General features: G+C 40.0%; 1 protein-coding gene across 1 annotated transcript in view; it reads left to right on the top strand.

Moving 5' to 3' along the window:
- SERINC3 (serine incorporator 3) overlaps positions 1-14209 on the top strand; it is a 24797-nt gene that overhangs the window by 6103 nt on the left and 4485 nt on the right. The window contains exons 2-8 of the mRNA XM_017541180.2: positions 4274-4435; positions 5017-5210; positions 6377-6456; positions 7253-7390; positions 10376-10545; positions 11637-11727; positions 12510-12690. Coding sequence (XP_017396669.1) covers positions 4274-4435; positions 5017-5210; positions 6377-6456; positions 7253-7390; positions 10376-10545; positions 11637-11727; positions 12510-12690 — 1016 coding nt within the window. The remainder of the gene's footprint in view (positions 1-4273; positions 4436-5016; positions 5211-6376; positions 6457-7252; positions 7391-10375; positions 10546-11636; positions 11728-12509; positions 12691-14209) is intronic.

Here is a 14209-nt window from a genome sequence, read left to right as displayed (position 1 = left end):
TTTTTTTTGAGACTGAGTCTCGCTCTGTTGCCCAGATTGGAGTGCAGTGGTGCCACCTTGGCTCACTGAAACCTCCGCCCCCCAGGTTCAAGCGATTCTCCTGCCTCAGCCTCCCTAGTAGCTGGGATTACAGGAGTGTACCACCACGTCTGGCTAATATTTTATGTTTATAGTACAGATGGGATTTCACTGTGTTGGCCTGGCTGGTCTTGAACTCTTGACCTCAGATGATCCACCTGCCTTGGCCTCCCAAAATGCTGGGATTACAGGCATGAGCCATTGTGCCCGGCCAACTCAAAGCTTCCGAATGGGTTTCCTACAGCAGTGAGATGGGAGCTATTACACTTAATCCAGATGAGATATAATAGTTGTAGCTTGGACAAAAGGTAATAGCTAAGGATACTGTAAAGATAGTCAGATTCTGCATATATTTTAAGGATAGAGCTGATACACTGGCAGATTGGATGAGGATTTTGGGAAAAGGGAAGGCATTCAGGATTACTCCAGGTTTTGGGCCCAAGCAACAGGAAGAAGAGAGTTGTTATTCACTGAAATAGGAAAATGATATAACATATAGTAGGACAGATTTGTCGCACAGATATTTACTGAGTACCGGCTCTGTAAAGGTGCAAAAGATATACATTGTAAAAGTAGTCTCCCCTTCGAGATAGTTACATTCCTTTTTAGAGACAGGGTAAGTTTATTAATTTGCCAGGGCTGCATAGCAAAGTATCACAGAGCCGGTGGCTTAAACCCAGTGATTTCTTATCTCTGAATTCTAGAGGCTGGAAGTCTAGGATGAAGGTGTCAGCACAGTTGGTTTCTTCTAAGGGTGTTGAGAAAGAATCTGTATCATGCCTCTCCCCTAGCCTTTTTTTTCGTGGTTTGCTGGCAGTCTCTGACATTCCTTGGCTCATAGATCTCTGCCTTCACATAGCATATGGCATTCTCCCTGTGTTGTAAGCCTATGTCCAAGTTTCCCCTTTTTATAAGGACACTAGTCATATTGGATTAGCTGCTCACTCTACTCCAGTATAATCTCATCTTACTACCTCTGCAGTGACCAGGTAAGGTTATATTCTACGGCATTGGAGATTAGGACTTCAACATAACAATTTGTGGAGGACATGCCTCTGCAGCGTTTGGCCTGTATTGTAGTTAAGAATTGGAGACTGAGGGCCGGGCACGGTGGCTCAAGCCTGTAATCTCAGCACTTTGGGAGGCCGAGGCGGGTGGATCACGAGGTCAAGAGATCGAGACCATCCTGGTCAACACGGTGAAACCCCGTCTCTACTAAAAATACAAAAAAATTAGCTGGGCATGGTGGCGCGTGCCTGTAATCCCAGCTACTCAGGAGGCTGAGGCAGGAGAATTGCCTGAACCCAGGAGGCGGAGGTTGCGGTGAGCCGAGATCGCGCCATTGCACTCCAGCCTGGGTAACAAGAGCGAAACTCCGTCTCAAAAAAAAAAAAAAAAAGAATTGTAGACTGAGACTGGCTGATCAATTTCCCATTGCTGTTGCAATTATAAATAATAACGGCTGCCACAATATATTGAACCTGATATATGTGTCAGGCATTATACTAGCTGCTTTGTATTCCTGACATCATCTCATTCTTTACTCAATAACCCTGTTCTAGTAGGTAGTATTATGCTCATTTTTACAGATTAAAAAACTGAGCTTTTTTAGAATGTTAGCACCTTGCTGCACACCACACAAAATTATCATAAAGTCCACACAAGGTACCATCTATAAAAAATGAAGATTATTCCTGGGACCATATTGTAAGACCAGAGTTATTCATTATTTACATCTGCTAATTCTGAATTAGCCTGTCCTTGTAATGTGATTTGATAATGTCACATTATCAAGTGCAATTCAGGCAGCTTCATAATCAAGCATAATGTCTCAAATTATATCCTCTCTTACTTAGCTAGGCATGGTGGCGCTTGCTTGTACTCAGGAGACTGAGGCCAGAATATCGCTTGAGCCCAGGAGTTCGAGGCTGCAGTGAGCTATGAGCACACAACTGTACTCCAGCTTGGTCAACAGAGTGACGCAGGCACAGCGGCTCATGCCTGTAATCCCAGGACTTTGTTTGGGTGGCCAAGGCGGGTGGATCACTAGAGGTCAGGAGTTCGAGACCAGCCTGGCCAACATAGTGAAACCCTGTCTCTACACAAAAATTAGCTAAGCATAGTAGCACATGCCTGTAATCCCTTTAATCCCAGCTACTCAGGAGGCTGAGGCAGGAGAATTGCTTGAGCCCAGGAAGTTGAGGTTGCAGTGAGTCCAGATGACATTATTGCACTCCAGCCTGGATGATAGATTGAGACCTTGTCTCAAAAATAAAGAAAATTGAAAGAAAGTTATATCTTCTTTCATGTAGTGTGGTCATTAACAAATTTTAGCAGACTAAAGATCTAGGTTACTCTTAAAAAAAAGGAGGTAAAGTTTACATAACATAAAGTTAACCATTTTTTTTTTTAAAGACTAGTCAAGTGCAGTAATGAGAAGGGGGGAAAGAGTAGAACAAGGAGTTCGATCTGTAACTGACTGTGAACAATCAATTGAGATAACTCACTACCTTCAGACCAGCCAGTTAACCATTTAAAAGTTTATAGTGGGCCAGGTATATCTCATACCTGTAATCCCAGCACTTTGGGAGGCTGAGGTGGGTGGATTGCTTGAACTCAGGAATTCCTTAGCATGATGTTTTCAGGGTTCACCTGTGTTCTGTCATGTATCTATCAATTATGTCTAAATAAGCCTGTAACCCAGCAAGTTGTAGAGAAAGCGCCACACTCTGAGATTGAATCAGGAGTCCTTTATTGCTGGCGACCGAGAGATGGCTAATGCTCAAAATTCTCTGCTGAAGAAGGGGCTTGATTCCTTTTTTTTTTTCCTGCCTCCTTCCCACTGCTTGATTCCTTTTTATACCTTGCTTAAAAGAGGGGAGGAGGAGCCTAGCTGAAGCAAATTTTACAGAAGCAGAACAAGCAAAAGTTAAAAGATAGCGGTTGCAGATGTAGGGGGCTTTTCATATTATCAGTAGATGCATTCCTAAGCGAGGATGGCACAGCTTGACCTTATCAGTAAGTGCATTCCTGAGTGCCCTTGAGTACTCTTGACCTAGCTATGCACTCAAGGGAGGGGTATAGTGGGAAGGTGGAGACTAAGATGGAGCCTGTCCGGCTCTCAGCTAAAATGGAGTCAGTTAGGCTAACACAGGTTAGGTTAGCACAGTATAAATATCCATTTTATTTTTCTTTTTTTGAGACCAAGTCTCACTCTGCTGCCCAGGCTGGAGTGCAGTGGCATGATCTCAGCTCACTGCAACCTCTGTCTCTTGGGTTCAAGTGATTCAACTGCCTCAGCCTCCTGAGTAGCTGGGACTATAGGCATGAGCCACCACACCCGGCTAATTTTTGTATTTTTAGTAGAGATGTGGTTTTATCATGTTGGCCAGGCTTGTCTCGAACTTCTGACCTCAGGTGATATGCCTGCCTCAGCCTCCCAAAGTGCTGGGATTACAGGTGTGAGCCACTGCACCTGGCCAGATATACCATATTTTACTTAGACCATGTTTACTTATCAATTAATGGACAGTAGGTTGTTTTCACATGTTGGTGATTGTAAATAGTGCTGCTGTGAACATTCATGTACAAGCTTTGGGTTGAATAGCTGTTTGAAACAAGATAGCTATTGGGGTCAGGTATGTACTTGCTGGGTCATATGGTAATTCTATGTTTAATTTTATGAGGAACCTGGTTCCTCTTGAATTGAGCTAAATGGCTCTTGCTGTTATTATTTATCAGAGGGTTTCCATGTAATGTTGTTTTATGTTGTAATATTAGCTTTGGTAACTTGGATTCGCTGTAAATAGCAGGTGGAGTTAGGTTTGTTTGTATTCTCATATTTTAAAATCGATGATGCTCTCAGAATGTAATCAGCATTTATTGAGCTGTTAACACGTTTTAGACAGTGTTGAGTGTTCATTTAATACAGCAAAGGCTGAGGGAGGAAAATTCTATTATTGAGTTCATTTTATAGCTGGTGAAATGGGGTTAAGAGTACGTAACTTGCTGGGGTACAAAGTGGCAGAAATAATACTTACTTCAGAGCCCATGCTTTTAACCACTTCCTCCCAGCCGTGATTCTCTCAGTTAAAACTGTAAAGTCTGATTTGCCTCGTCTTCTCTTCTGTGACATCTGTGTCATAAAGCGGTCTACTAAAGGAGGTCTCAGGTGATCATGGTGTGCTCATTTCAGGTTCCATGCCTCTGCAGCGGTGCCTCATGTTTGCTGTGTAGTTGCTGTCCTAACAGTAAGAATTCCACGGTGACTCGCCTCATTTATGCTTTCATTCTCATCCTGAGCACTGCCGTATCCTATATCTTGCAGAGAAGAGAGATGGAACCTTACCTGAAGAAGGTAAGAAGCAACAATGCACTTGATGTGTTGGTTATTTTATTTTTATATTTTGCAAAAGGCTGGTTTTTTTATTTCTTCACTGTTAATCACGTTCATTGTAATTTGGAGACTTTTTACTTATATGGGGGTGTGGTCAAAACACAGAAATATGAGGACATTAGTCCTTTTCCAGAAATACACAATGAACATCTTTAGGCTCTAGTCTAACAACTAAGAGAAAACATTAAAAGTGTGGCTCCAAAACATTTTCTTTCCTTATATGTTAAGATCAAAGTTTCTAAACTGGACTAGTTCTTCACCTTTGGAAGGAGTCACTCACGGCTGGAAAATCTCATGGGAAAATGGCAGACAGCCTCTTCAGCGTAAAAGAGCAAAGAAGAGAGAGCATTTTTATTTTTAAAATGCAGTTTGTTTATACTGTTTGGTAACAAGGTTGTAAATGAATTGGAAGGCAAAGAGAAAAATTCCATAGTCAGTCTTGTAGTTGTTGAAGTAATTTACTAAATCCAGTCTTTCCTGTGGTGGGGTAGAATCTCTCTGAATGTAGATATTCTCATAGAATTGAAATTGCTTTTTTCCAGATTCCTGGATTTTGTGAAGGGGGATTTAAAATCCATGAGGCTGATAGAAATGCAGATAAAGACTGTGATGTGCTGGTTGGTTATAAAGCTGTGTATCGGATCAACTTTGCCATGGCCATCTTTTTCTTTGTCTTTTCTCTGCTTATGATAAAAGTAAAAACAAGTAAAGATCCCCGAGCAGCAGTACACAATGGGTATGTTAGATTTATGATTAACTTGTTATATTATGATGTGGCTCTTCCTTCCCTTCAGCAGTTAATGTTGCCATTCTGATGGAATCAATGGAATATGTAAATGAATGGCCCAGATGTATTTCTGGTCTGTTACACATGTGAAATTTTTTTAATGTCATTTTCATTTAGATCCCTGTAACATGGAGGGGATAGGGAGTCTTGTCTTTTTATTTTCTTTTTTCTGTGACCAAGTTTCGCTCTAGTTGCCCAGGCTGGAGTACAATGGCGAGATCTTGGCTCACTGCAACCTCTGCCTCCTGGGTTCAAGCGATTCTCCTGCCTCAGCCTCCCGAGTTGCTGGGATTACAGGCATGTGCCACCACACCTGGCTAATTTTTGTATTTTTAGTAGAGACTGGGTTTCTCCATGTTGGTCAGGCTGGTTTCAAACTCCCGACCTCAGGTGATCCGTCCACTTCAGCCTCCCATAGTGCTGGGATTATAGGCATGAGATGAGCCACCACGCCCAGCCCAAAATTTAATTCTCAATTAGAGAGTGAATGGAGTTTTATAAACTTAGTGTATATTACAATTCCCTTTTTACACATGCAGTAACTGAATTTCAGAAAGGCTAAATAAATTGCCTGAGATCTGTTAATCAATTGGAGGTTGGAGCTAGGATTGAAGCTTAGGTCTGTTCAGCCCCAAAGCTTGGCTCTTTCCACACTGTCATACGAGGCAGTCATTAAAGATCATGAACTGAAAATCAGGTGCCAGTGGTGAGTTGTGTCATTGTGGACAAGATAATCTGTGCCCTGTGTTGCAAACAAAAGATTCATGATCACTTTTCATCCAGACCTTATAGTTAATGGCTCTGTGGGTAGCTAACACTGTTATTTTAGAACTCCCAGAATGTTAGAAAAATGCCTACCTTTAAGTGCTAAAAATAGGGAGGCTCTAAATTTCTAGTTTTTTTCTGATTATAAATATGAATGATTTATTCTCTGTGCTAATATTGTCCTTTAATTGTATGAAATACTAAATGAATTAGCCTCATGTCAAATGAAGAAAATAGTCCAGACAATCATGTTGGGGAAAAAGCTATTATTTTTGCATTTCAGAAATGAATTTTTCTCAGTACAAAGGTGAAACTTAACATTTCATAAATGCATTTTTATATTTTAATAGGTTTTGGTTCTTCAAAATTGCTGCCCTTATTGGAATAATGGTTGGCTCTTTCTACATCCCTGGGGGCTATTTCAGCTCAGGTAGGGTTCACCATGGAGGGGGTTAATTTTAAGCTATATAAACTCTGTAGATGATTGAGTTAAAGCTACATTTTAGGCCAGGTACACTGACTCACGCCTGTAATCTCAGCATTTTGGGAGGCCAAGTTGGGTGGATCACCTGAGGTCAGGAGTTTGAGACCATCCTGGCCAACATGGTGAAACCCCGTCTCTCCTAAAAATACAAAATTATGGTCTTGAACTCCTGACCTCGTGATCCACCTGCCTTGGCCTCCCAAAGTGCTGGGATTACAGGTGTGAGCCACCATACCCCGCCGCAACTCAGTATGTGGATTTAAAGTCAGGAGGCATTCATTGCACCTCTCAGGTTTTCTGGACCTATATGTTAATCTTTTGCCAATATCTTAATTGTGTTCTCACTTGTTGCAATGCAAAGCTAATTGGAGAGCCTATCAAAATAAGGGCTTACGACTCTTGTGCTATCTCTGTCTTAACCTACTTCCTTAGTTTGGCATCAGGCGACATCTTTAGATTTCTACTGTGATTTTCCCACCTCAGAAAGAAAAGACTTACAGTATCATTTGGAACTCAGGTTGTAGGCTCCCCTTAGCACAAGGTAAAACATGTTTTAAAAGGTCTGAAACCCAGTAGAATGCTTTTAAGAGAATGCCTTTGAGTTTGGAATCTTGCTATATTGCTGGAGACAGAATGTCTTTACCACCTCTGTCTTGTTTTAATTGAAATCCGTTCAGAATGTTGGACCTTCTGAAATGTTACTCTATGGTAGAGAATAACTTTGTTCTCTTGATTCTTGTAGCCTGGTTTTTTGTTGGCATGGGAGGGGCCGCCTTCTTCATCCTTATTCAACTGGTGCTATTGGTAGACTTTGCTCATTCTTGGAATGAATCATGGGTAAATCGAATGGAAGAAGGAAACCCAAGGTTGTGGTATGCTGGTAGGTATCTCTACTCACCTATGTTAGCCATACTGCTACCTTAAGGAGGGTGTACAATAAAAATCATTGTTACAGTCCCAGCAGCTAGAATCCTCAGCAACAGAAGGCCAGGGTGGGAGAATGGTTTGAATCCAAGAGTTTAAGACCAGCCTAGGCACCATATTGAGACTCCATCTTTACATTAAAAAAAAAAAAAAAATTAGCCGGGCATGGTGGCATACACCTATAGTCCTAGCTGCTCAGCAGGCCAAGGCAGGAGAATCACTGGAGCCCAGAAGTTCAAGACTGCAGTAAGCTATCACACCACTATACTCCAGCCTGGGAGACCCTGTCTCTAAAAATACTAATAAAAATAAAAGGAAAAATATCTATAATTTCCTGAATTTGGCTCTGAATTATATGCATTACTGAAGTAAGGTAGCACAGATAATATCAACTGTTGGATTTCCCCAATTTATTTGAGAGTCATAATGTAATTACATGTGTTTAGATTAGGAAAAACAGTTGTATTTAGTGACTTATTTCTGGTTTTGATAATCTTATTTCCATGGAGAGGAAACTCAGATGGGTTCAACATACGGGGCAGCTGCCCACCTACCTTAGGCAGATAGGAGTAAGTAGTCTTATGGCCTTATTCAGAAAGGGACCCCACACCTGCTATGAAAAGCTTTCTGGTGGGAAAGGAGCACTTATAATTTCTAGGCTGAGTTAACAGTAGCTTGTGAATATATTTTGGCTATGGTAGAGCACTACCTACCTAATAATACATACTTGCACACATTTCTGATTATTTCCTTTGGACAAATTCCCAGAAAGAGAAAAGTCAAAGTGTATGAATATTTTAAAATGCTTTCAGTACATATTATCAAGTTGCCCAGTTTTATTTTCATTTTATTTATGTAGTTTACTTTTAAAAATACTTACATATATTTAAAAAAAAAAATACTATCTTTACCATAAAAACAAATGATAGAACTTTTTAACTTAATAAAGAATAAAGCATGCAAATCTTCACCTATCTACAACCCATTTTCCTTTCCAGATGTAGCTACTCTTGTGGACCTTTATGTATTTATGCATTCGCCTTGCTTTTGTATTTAAATGTAAACAAGATTGTACTGTATATTGTTCCATGACTTGCTCTTTTCACTTCCTGCATGATGAATATCCTCCCTATCAGTGAGTGTAGGTATGCCTTACTCATTTAACTTGCATTCAAGCTCCTGGCATGGACTTTGCTGTAAGCTGCATGGTATTCCATTCCATACAATTCCATAGCATTCCATGGTAGAGTATACTGTAATTCATTTAACCTTTGCCCTGTTGCTGGTCATTTAAATTGTTTGTAATGACTATTTTATTTTTACTTATTTCTTTCTTTCTTTTTTTTTTTTTTTTTTTTTTTTTTTTTTTTTTTTTTTTTTTTTTTTTTTTTTTTTTTTTTTTTTTTTCCTGAAATTGGGTCTCATTCTGTCACCCAGGCTGGAGTGCAGTGGCACAATCATGGCTCCCCTCTGCCTTCCTGGCTCAAGCAATCCTTCCACCTTAGCCTCCCAAGTAGCTGGGAATACAGGTGCACACCATCATACCCACATTACCACGCCCAGCTAACTTTTGTGGTTTTTAAATTTTTCTTTTATTTTTACCACCCCGCCACCCTCCCCTTCACTTTTGTGTTTCTTTGTAGAGACAAGGTTTCTCCATGTTGCTGAAACTCCTGGATTCAATTGATCCACCTGCCTTGCCATCCCAAAATGTTGGGATTACAAGCGTGAGCCGCCACTCCTGGCCCTTATTTTCTTTAATTCATTTGGATCATACAACTCTAGAAGAACTTAATGAGTTGCAAATCGGTCATACTTTATAGTAACTAAGTGTAGAAAAATCTTGTATATTCAGATGGGAAAACATTAAGAAGTGTGCTAGTAACTTAATGTACATCATTTAATTTTAGACATGCAAAATTCATTGAGGTATGTAGAAACTAGTTTTCTTATATCTGGGCTTTGACTTGAATACAAGTTAACTGAGCTCATCATTCCTGCAGTTGGTCTGAGTGTGTTATATGTGCCGTTTCATGTTTTCTAATTTTCAGAGCTACACAACTAATTGTTTTGTTTATTGTTTGAGACAGGGTTTTGTTATGTTGTCCAGGCTGGAGTGCAGTGGCACTATCTTGGCTCACTGCCAACCTCTATGTTCTGGGCTCAAGCAGTCCCTCTGCCTCAGCTTCCTAAGTAGCTGAGACTACAGGCACATGCTACCGTGGCCTGGCTAATTTTTGCATTTTTTGTAGAGATAGGGTTTCACCATGTTGCCTGGGATGGTCTGGAACTCAGAGGCTCAAGCAATCCATCCACCTCGGCCACCCAAAGTGCTGGGATTACAGACATGAGCCACCGTACTTAGCTAACACAGCTAGTGAATGGAAAGGACCATGAATTTAGATAATGAAAAATAGCAAATGAGCCACTTTCCCAGTTCAGGGCTGTACTCTCATTGTGATGGGAAATGGGTTTAGAAAGCCAGTGGCTGCAGAGGGAAAAACTGGCATAGAAAGATACCTGCGTGTCTATCCTGTTTCCTCTAACACCATCCTGGTGCAGAGCCTGCAGTGAACTGGGTCATTTTGAGGGTATAGGAATCATCTAGGTTCCTAAGAAAAGCTTGCAATAAACAGTAATTAACATGTAGTTAGCAGTTCCATCTAGCTGGAATGATCAAACATCTGATAATTCAACCCATGAAATCATATTAGGTAATTCAGGAAGTGAATTCAGTTGCTTGGTGGATTTTGGAATTTAATATTAAGCCAATTGAATAAAACGTTGATACTTTAACTTTGAGGTCTCTGTAATTTTACTGTGAATTTCCCCGGAAAAGTGAAATAATGTCTCCTCATTTTTATATGGAGTGGAAGAAAATTGGTCTTCACTATAAGTTTATTATAGTTGTGGGCATTCATATTGGTTTCCCTTTCTCCAGCTTTACTGTCTTTCACAAGCGCCTTTTATGTCCTGTCAATCATCTGTGTCGGACTCCTCTATACGTACTACACCAAACCAGATGGCTGCACAGAAAACAAGTTCTTCATCAGTATTAACCTGATCCTTTGCGTTGTGGTTTCTATTATATCAATCCACCCAAAAATTCAGGTATGATTGTTTACTGCTTCTTCCTCTGTGAAAGGTTTTTAATTAGTTCTCAGCTTAAAATCTAGGTAACCTTTCTTACGAATTTATGTCTAAGTTTATCCACTCGAACATTTTCTATATTCTCATAATTATAACTTAAGTATACAGTTTACCATTTCATACCTGTATCAGTTAAATGGATTAGCTATCATTCAAAAAAACCTAGGTAACTTGAGAATTTATAGTTCTTATAAAGTGTTTAAGCTATGGCAATGATTCTTATGAGTCATTAGCTAGGATATTTTACGGGAATTAAACTGTGAAAAATCATTGATTTTTAACATTTAACAAAACTCATGCTCTTGAGTTTTAAATAATATAGTTTAGGCTAAGTGCGATGGCTCAAACTTATAATGCCAGCACTTTGGGAGGCCAAGGCGGGGTGAATCACTTGAGGTCAGGAGTTCGAGATCAGCCTGACCAACATGGTGAAATGCCATCTCTACTAAAAATACAGAATTATTCAGGCATGGTGGCACATGCCTGTAATCCCAGCTACTTGGAATGCTGAGTCGGGAGAATCGCTTGAACCCTGAAGGCAGAGGTTGCAGTGAGCTGAGATAGCACCATTGCACTCCAGCCTGGGCAATAAGAACAAAACTCTGACTCAAAAAAGGAAGCAAACCATAATTTTAAAAAAATTCATGGAGTTTAGATATGAAATATGAAAATTGTATAGAAATCACCTTTCTTTTTAAAAGTGAGAAAACAAATCTCAAAGAAGTGATAGGTCTCACCGAGCTACTAATTAGTTGCAAAGCTGATCTTAGATCTTTTTACTACACCAAGGGATTAGAAAATCAAAGTCCTTGTGTGATAAACAGGAATTTCTAGGATTACGAAATGCCTTGAGAACCAGTAGTACTTGCGTCGCCTTTCTTGGTTCCTTAGCAGGCTGACTGAACTGAAAGGTTGCTTGTCATCTTTCAACTCCCAAGCAGAATCCAAAAGTTCTGTTACTGATAGTTGAGTGAATCCCAGAGAAGTGTGCTACATTTGGAAAGTCAGCCTTTGGCAATCCCTGTGGCACTGTTTTCCTTTTAATTCCATAGGAACACCAGCCTCGCTCTGGCCTCTTGCAGTCCTCCATCATCACCCTCTACACTATGTACCTCACCTGGTCAGCCATGTCCAATGAACCTGGTAAGGAAATATCAATAACACATTCAGTTGATAACAAGAAAGTTGGAAATTAGCCCTTACATAGGTGGTACAAAAACTAGAGTTAGAGCAAATGTGAAACAAACAAAACTTTTAATGTACAGTGTTCACTGTGGATTGGTAGGTATATACCTTTTACATTTTAGTTCCCACATCTTTTCATAGTTATTTATAACTGATAGCCTAAAGGGTGACAGTCGTTTAGATGGTCTAAGCTTTACCTAACCTATGCTGAGTCAAACTAGTTAAGAGCTCTGGTCAAGGGCACCCTTGTTTTGGCCCTTTGTTTTGACTGAATTTTAGTTTGATGTCACAGTCTCCTTTTGTAGTTATGATAGGCTTGTTTCTCAGTAGAATATTCTGTGGGCTTCTTTTAAAAGAAAACAATGCAGACCGCCCCTCTCCCAATGATAACTTTTTTGTTCTTAAGTAACTATGTGAAAAACAAAATAGAAATAAACTTCTGTGCTTAAACCCTTGGTACTATAGAATTGAAAAGATTTGTCAGTTACACTACAAAACCGATAAAATCAAGAATGATGTTTATGAAATTTGACAGATTCTGTTGTTTCTTTTCTTTTTTCCTAATTCTAAGTCATTGATTGTGACCAAATATGTTACTGACTGTTAGGTTTCAGATTTTTTTAAGTAAAGAATTCCCATGTTTCACATCACGACTGAATGATACGTAAGGAACTCCTCAGATCCTTTCTTGAAACAAGATGAGTTGTAACCAAGGATAATAAAAATTTTCTCATTTTCAGATCGTTCCTGCAACCCCAGCCTAATGAGCTTTATTACGCGCATAACTGCACCAACCCTGGCTCCTGGAAATTCAACTGCTGTGATCCCTACCCCTATTCCACCATCAAAGAGTGGGTCTTTACTGGATTCAGATAATGTTGTTGGACTGTTTGTCTTTGTTTGCTGCCTTGTGTATTCTAGGTAAGTTAAAAGGTACCTAGAACAAGATTTTCATGGAGGTTGATTATAAAGTGAAGCAGCTATTCTGCTTTCAAAAAGCAGTATGAGGAATTAACAAAATTTACTCCCTTTAATGAAAAGTCCTTTACTTGCTTCAGTTAGAGAGCTGTGAACATATATATTTTTTTGAGACAGTGTCTTGCTTTGTCACTTAGGCTGGAGTACAGTGGCACAATCTCAGCTCACAGCAGTCTCCACCTCCTGGATTCAAGTGATTCTCCTGCCTCAGGTTCCTGAGTAGCTGGGATTACGGGCACCCGCCACTATGCGTGGCTAATTTTTGTATTTTTAGTAGAGATGGGGTTTCACCATGTTGGCTAGGTTGGTCTCAAACTCCTGACCTCAGGTGATTCTCCAACCTTGGCCTCCCAAAGTGCTGGGATTGCAGGTGTGAGCCATCGTGCCTGGTCTAGTATACAAGTCTTAAACTTCTTTTGTTTTTAAGCATTTTATTCTAAATAAAATTCTAAGTATTTTATTCTTTTTGATGGTATTATAAATGAATATATATTTTCTTAGCTTGACTTTTGGTTTATTTATTGCTAGTATATAAAAGTATGATTGGTGGCCAGGCACGGTGGCTCATGCAGGTAATCCCAGCACTTTGGGAGGATCATTTGAGTCCAGGAGTTTGAAACCAGCCAGAGCAACATAGTAAGACCTCGCCCAGGTGTGGTATTACACATCTGTGGTCCCAGCTGCTTGAGAGGCTGAGGTGGGAGGATTAATTGAGCCCAGGAGATCGAGGCTGCAGTGAGCCGTGATTGCACTGTTGCAGTCCACCTGGGTGACAGAGTGAGACCGCCATCTCAAAAAGAAAGAAATACAATTGATTTTTTTTTAAGAGATTGAGTCTTGCTCTATCACCCAAGCTGGAATGCAATAGTGTGATCATAACTCACTACAGCCTCAAGCTCCTGGTTTCAAATGATCCTCCCTCCTCAGCCTCCTGAGTAGCTAAAACTATGGGCATACCACCATGCCTAGCTAATTTTGAATTTTTTAAGAAACAGTCTTGCTGTTTTTTAGAAACAGCGCTGGCCAATCTTGAGCTCCTGTCCTTTAGCAATCCTCCCACCTCAGCCTCTCAAGTAGTTGAGATTACAGGCATGAGCCACCACACCCAGTTCTGATTTGTGTATTTGGTCTTGTATCCTGCAACTTTGCTGAACTTACTTATTGGTTCTAATAGTTTACATGTGTATGTATTCCATAGGATTTCCTATATACAAGAAGAAGTCAGCTACAGATAGAGATAGTTTTACTTCTTTTCTAATCTGGATGTCTTGTCTCTTTTTCTTGCTCTGGCTAGAACTTTACTACATTGTTGGATAGAAATGGTGAGAGTAGGATCCTTGCCTTGTTCCTGATCTCAGGGGAAAGGTTTTTAAAAACCTTTCACTGTTAAGTATGATGTAGGTTCTCAGTTTTTCATTTATTTATTTTGTCAGCCTGAGGAAGTTCTACTTTTTTTTTTTTT

The sequence above is a fragment of the Cebus imitator genome, unplaced genomic scaffold, assembly GCF_001604975.1.
Source record: "Cebus imitator isolate Cc_AM_T3 unplaced genomic scaffold, Cebus_imitator-1.0 Scaffold132, whole genome shotgun sequence".
NCBI lineage: Eukaryota > Metazoa > Chordata > Mammalia > Primates > Cebidae > Cebus > Cebus imitator.
The sequence above is the reverse complement of the archived record's forward strand: the minus strand, read 5'-3'. Positions and strand labels throughout refer to the sequence as shown.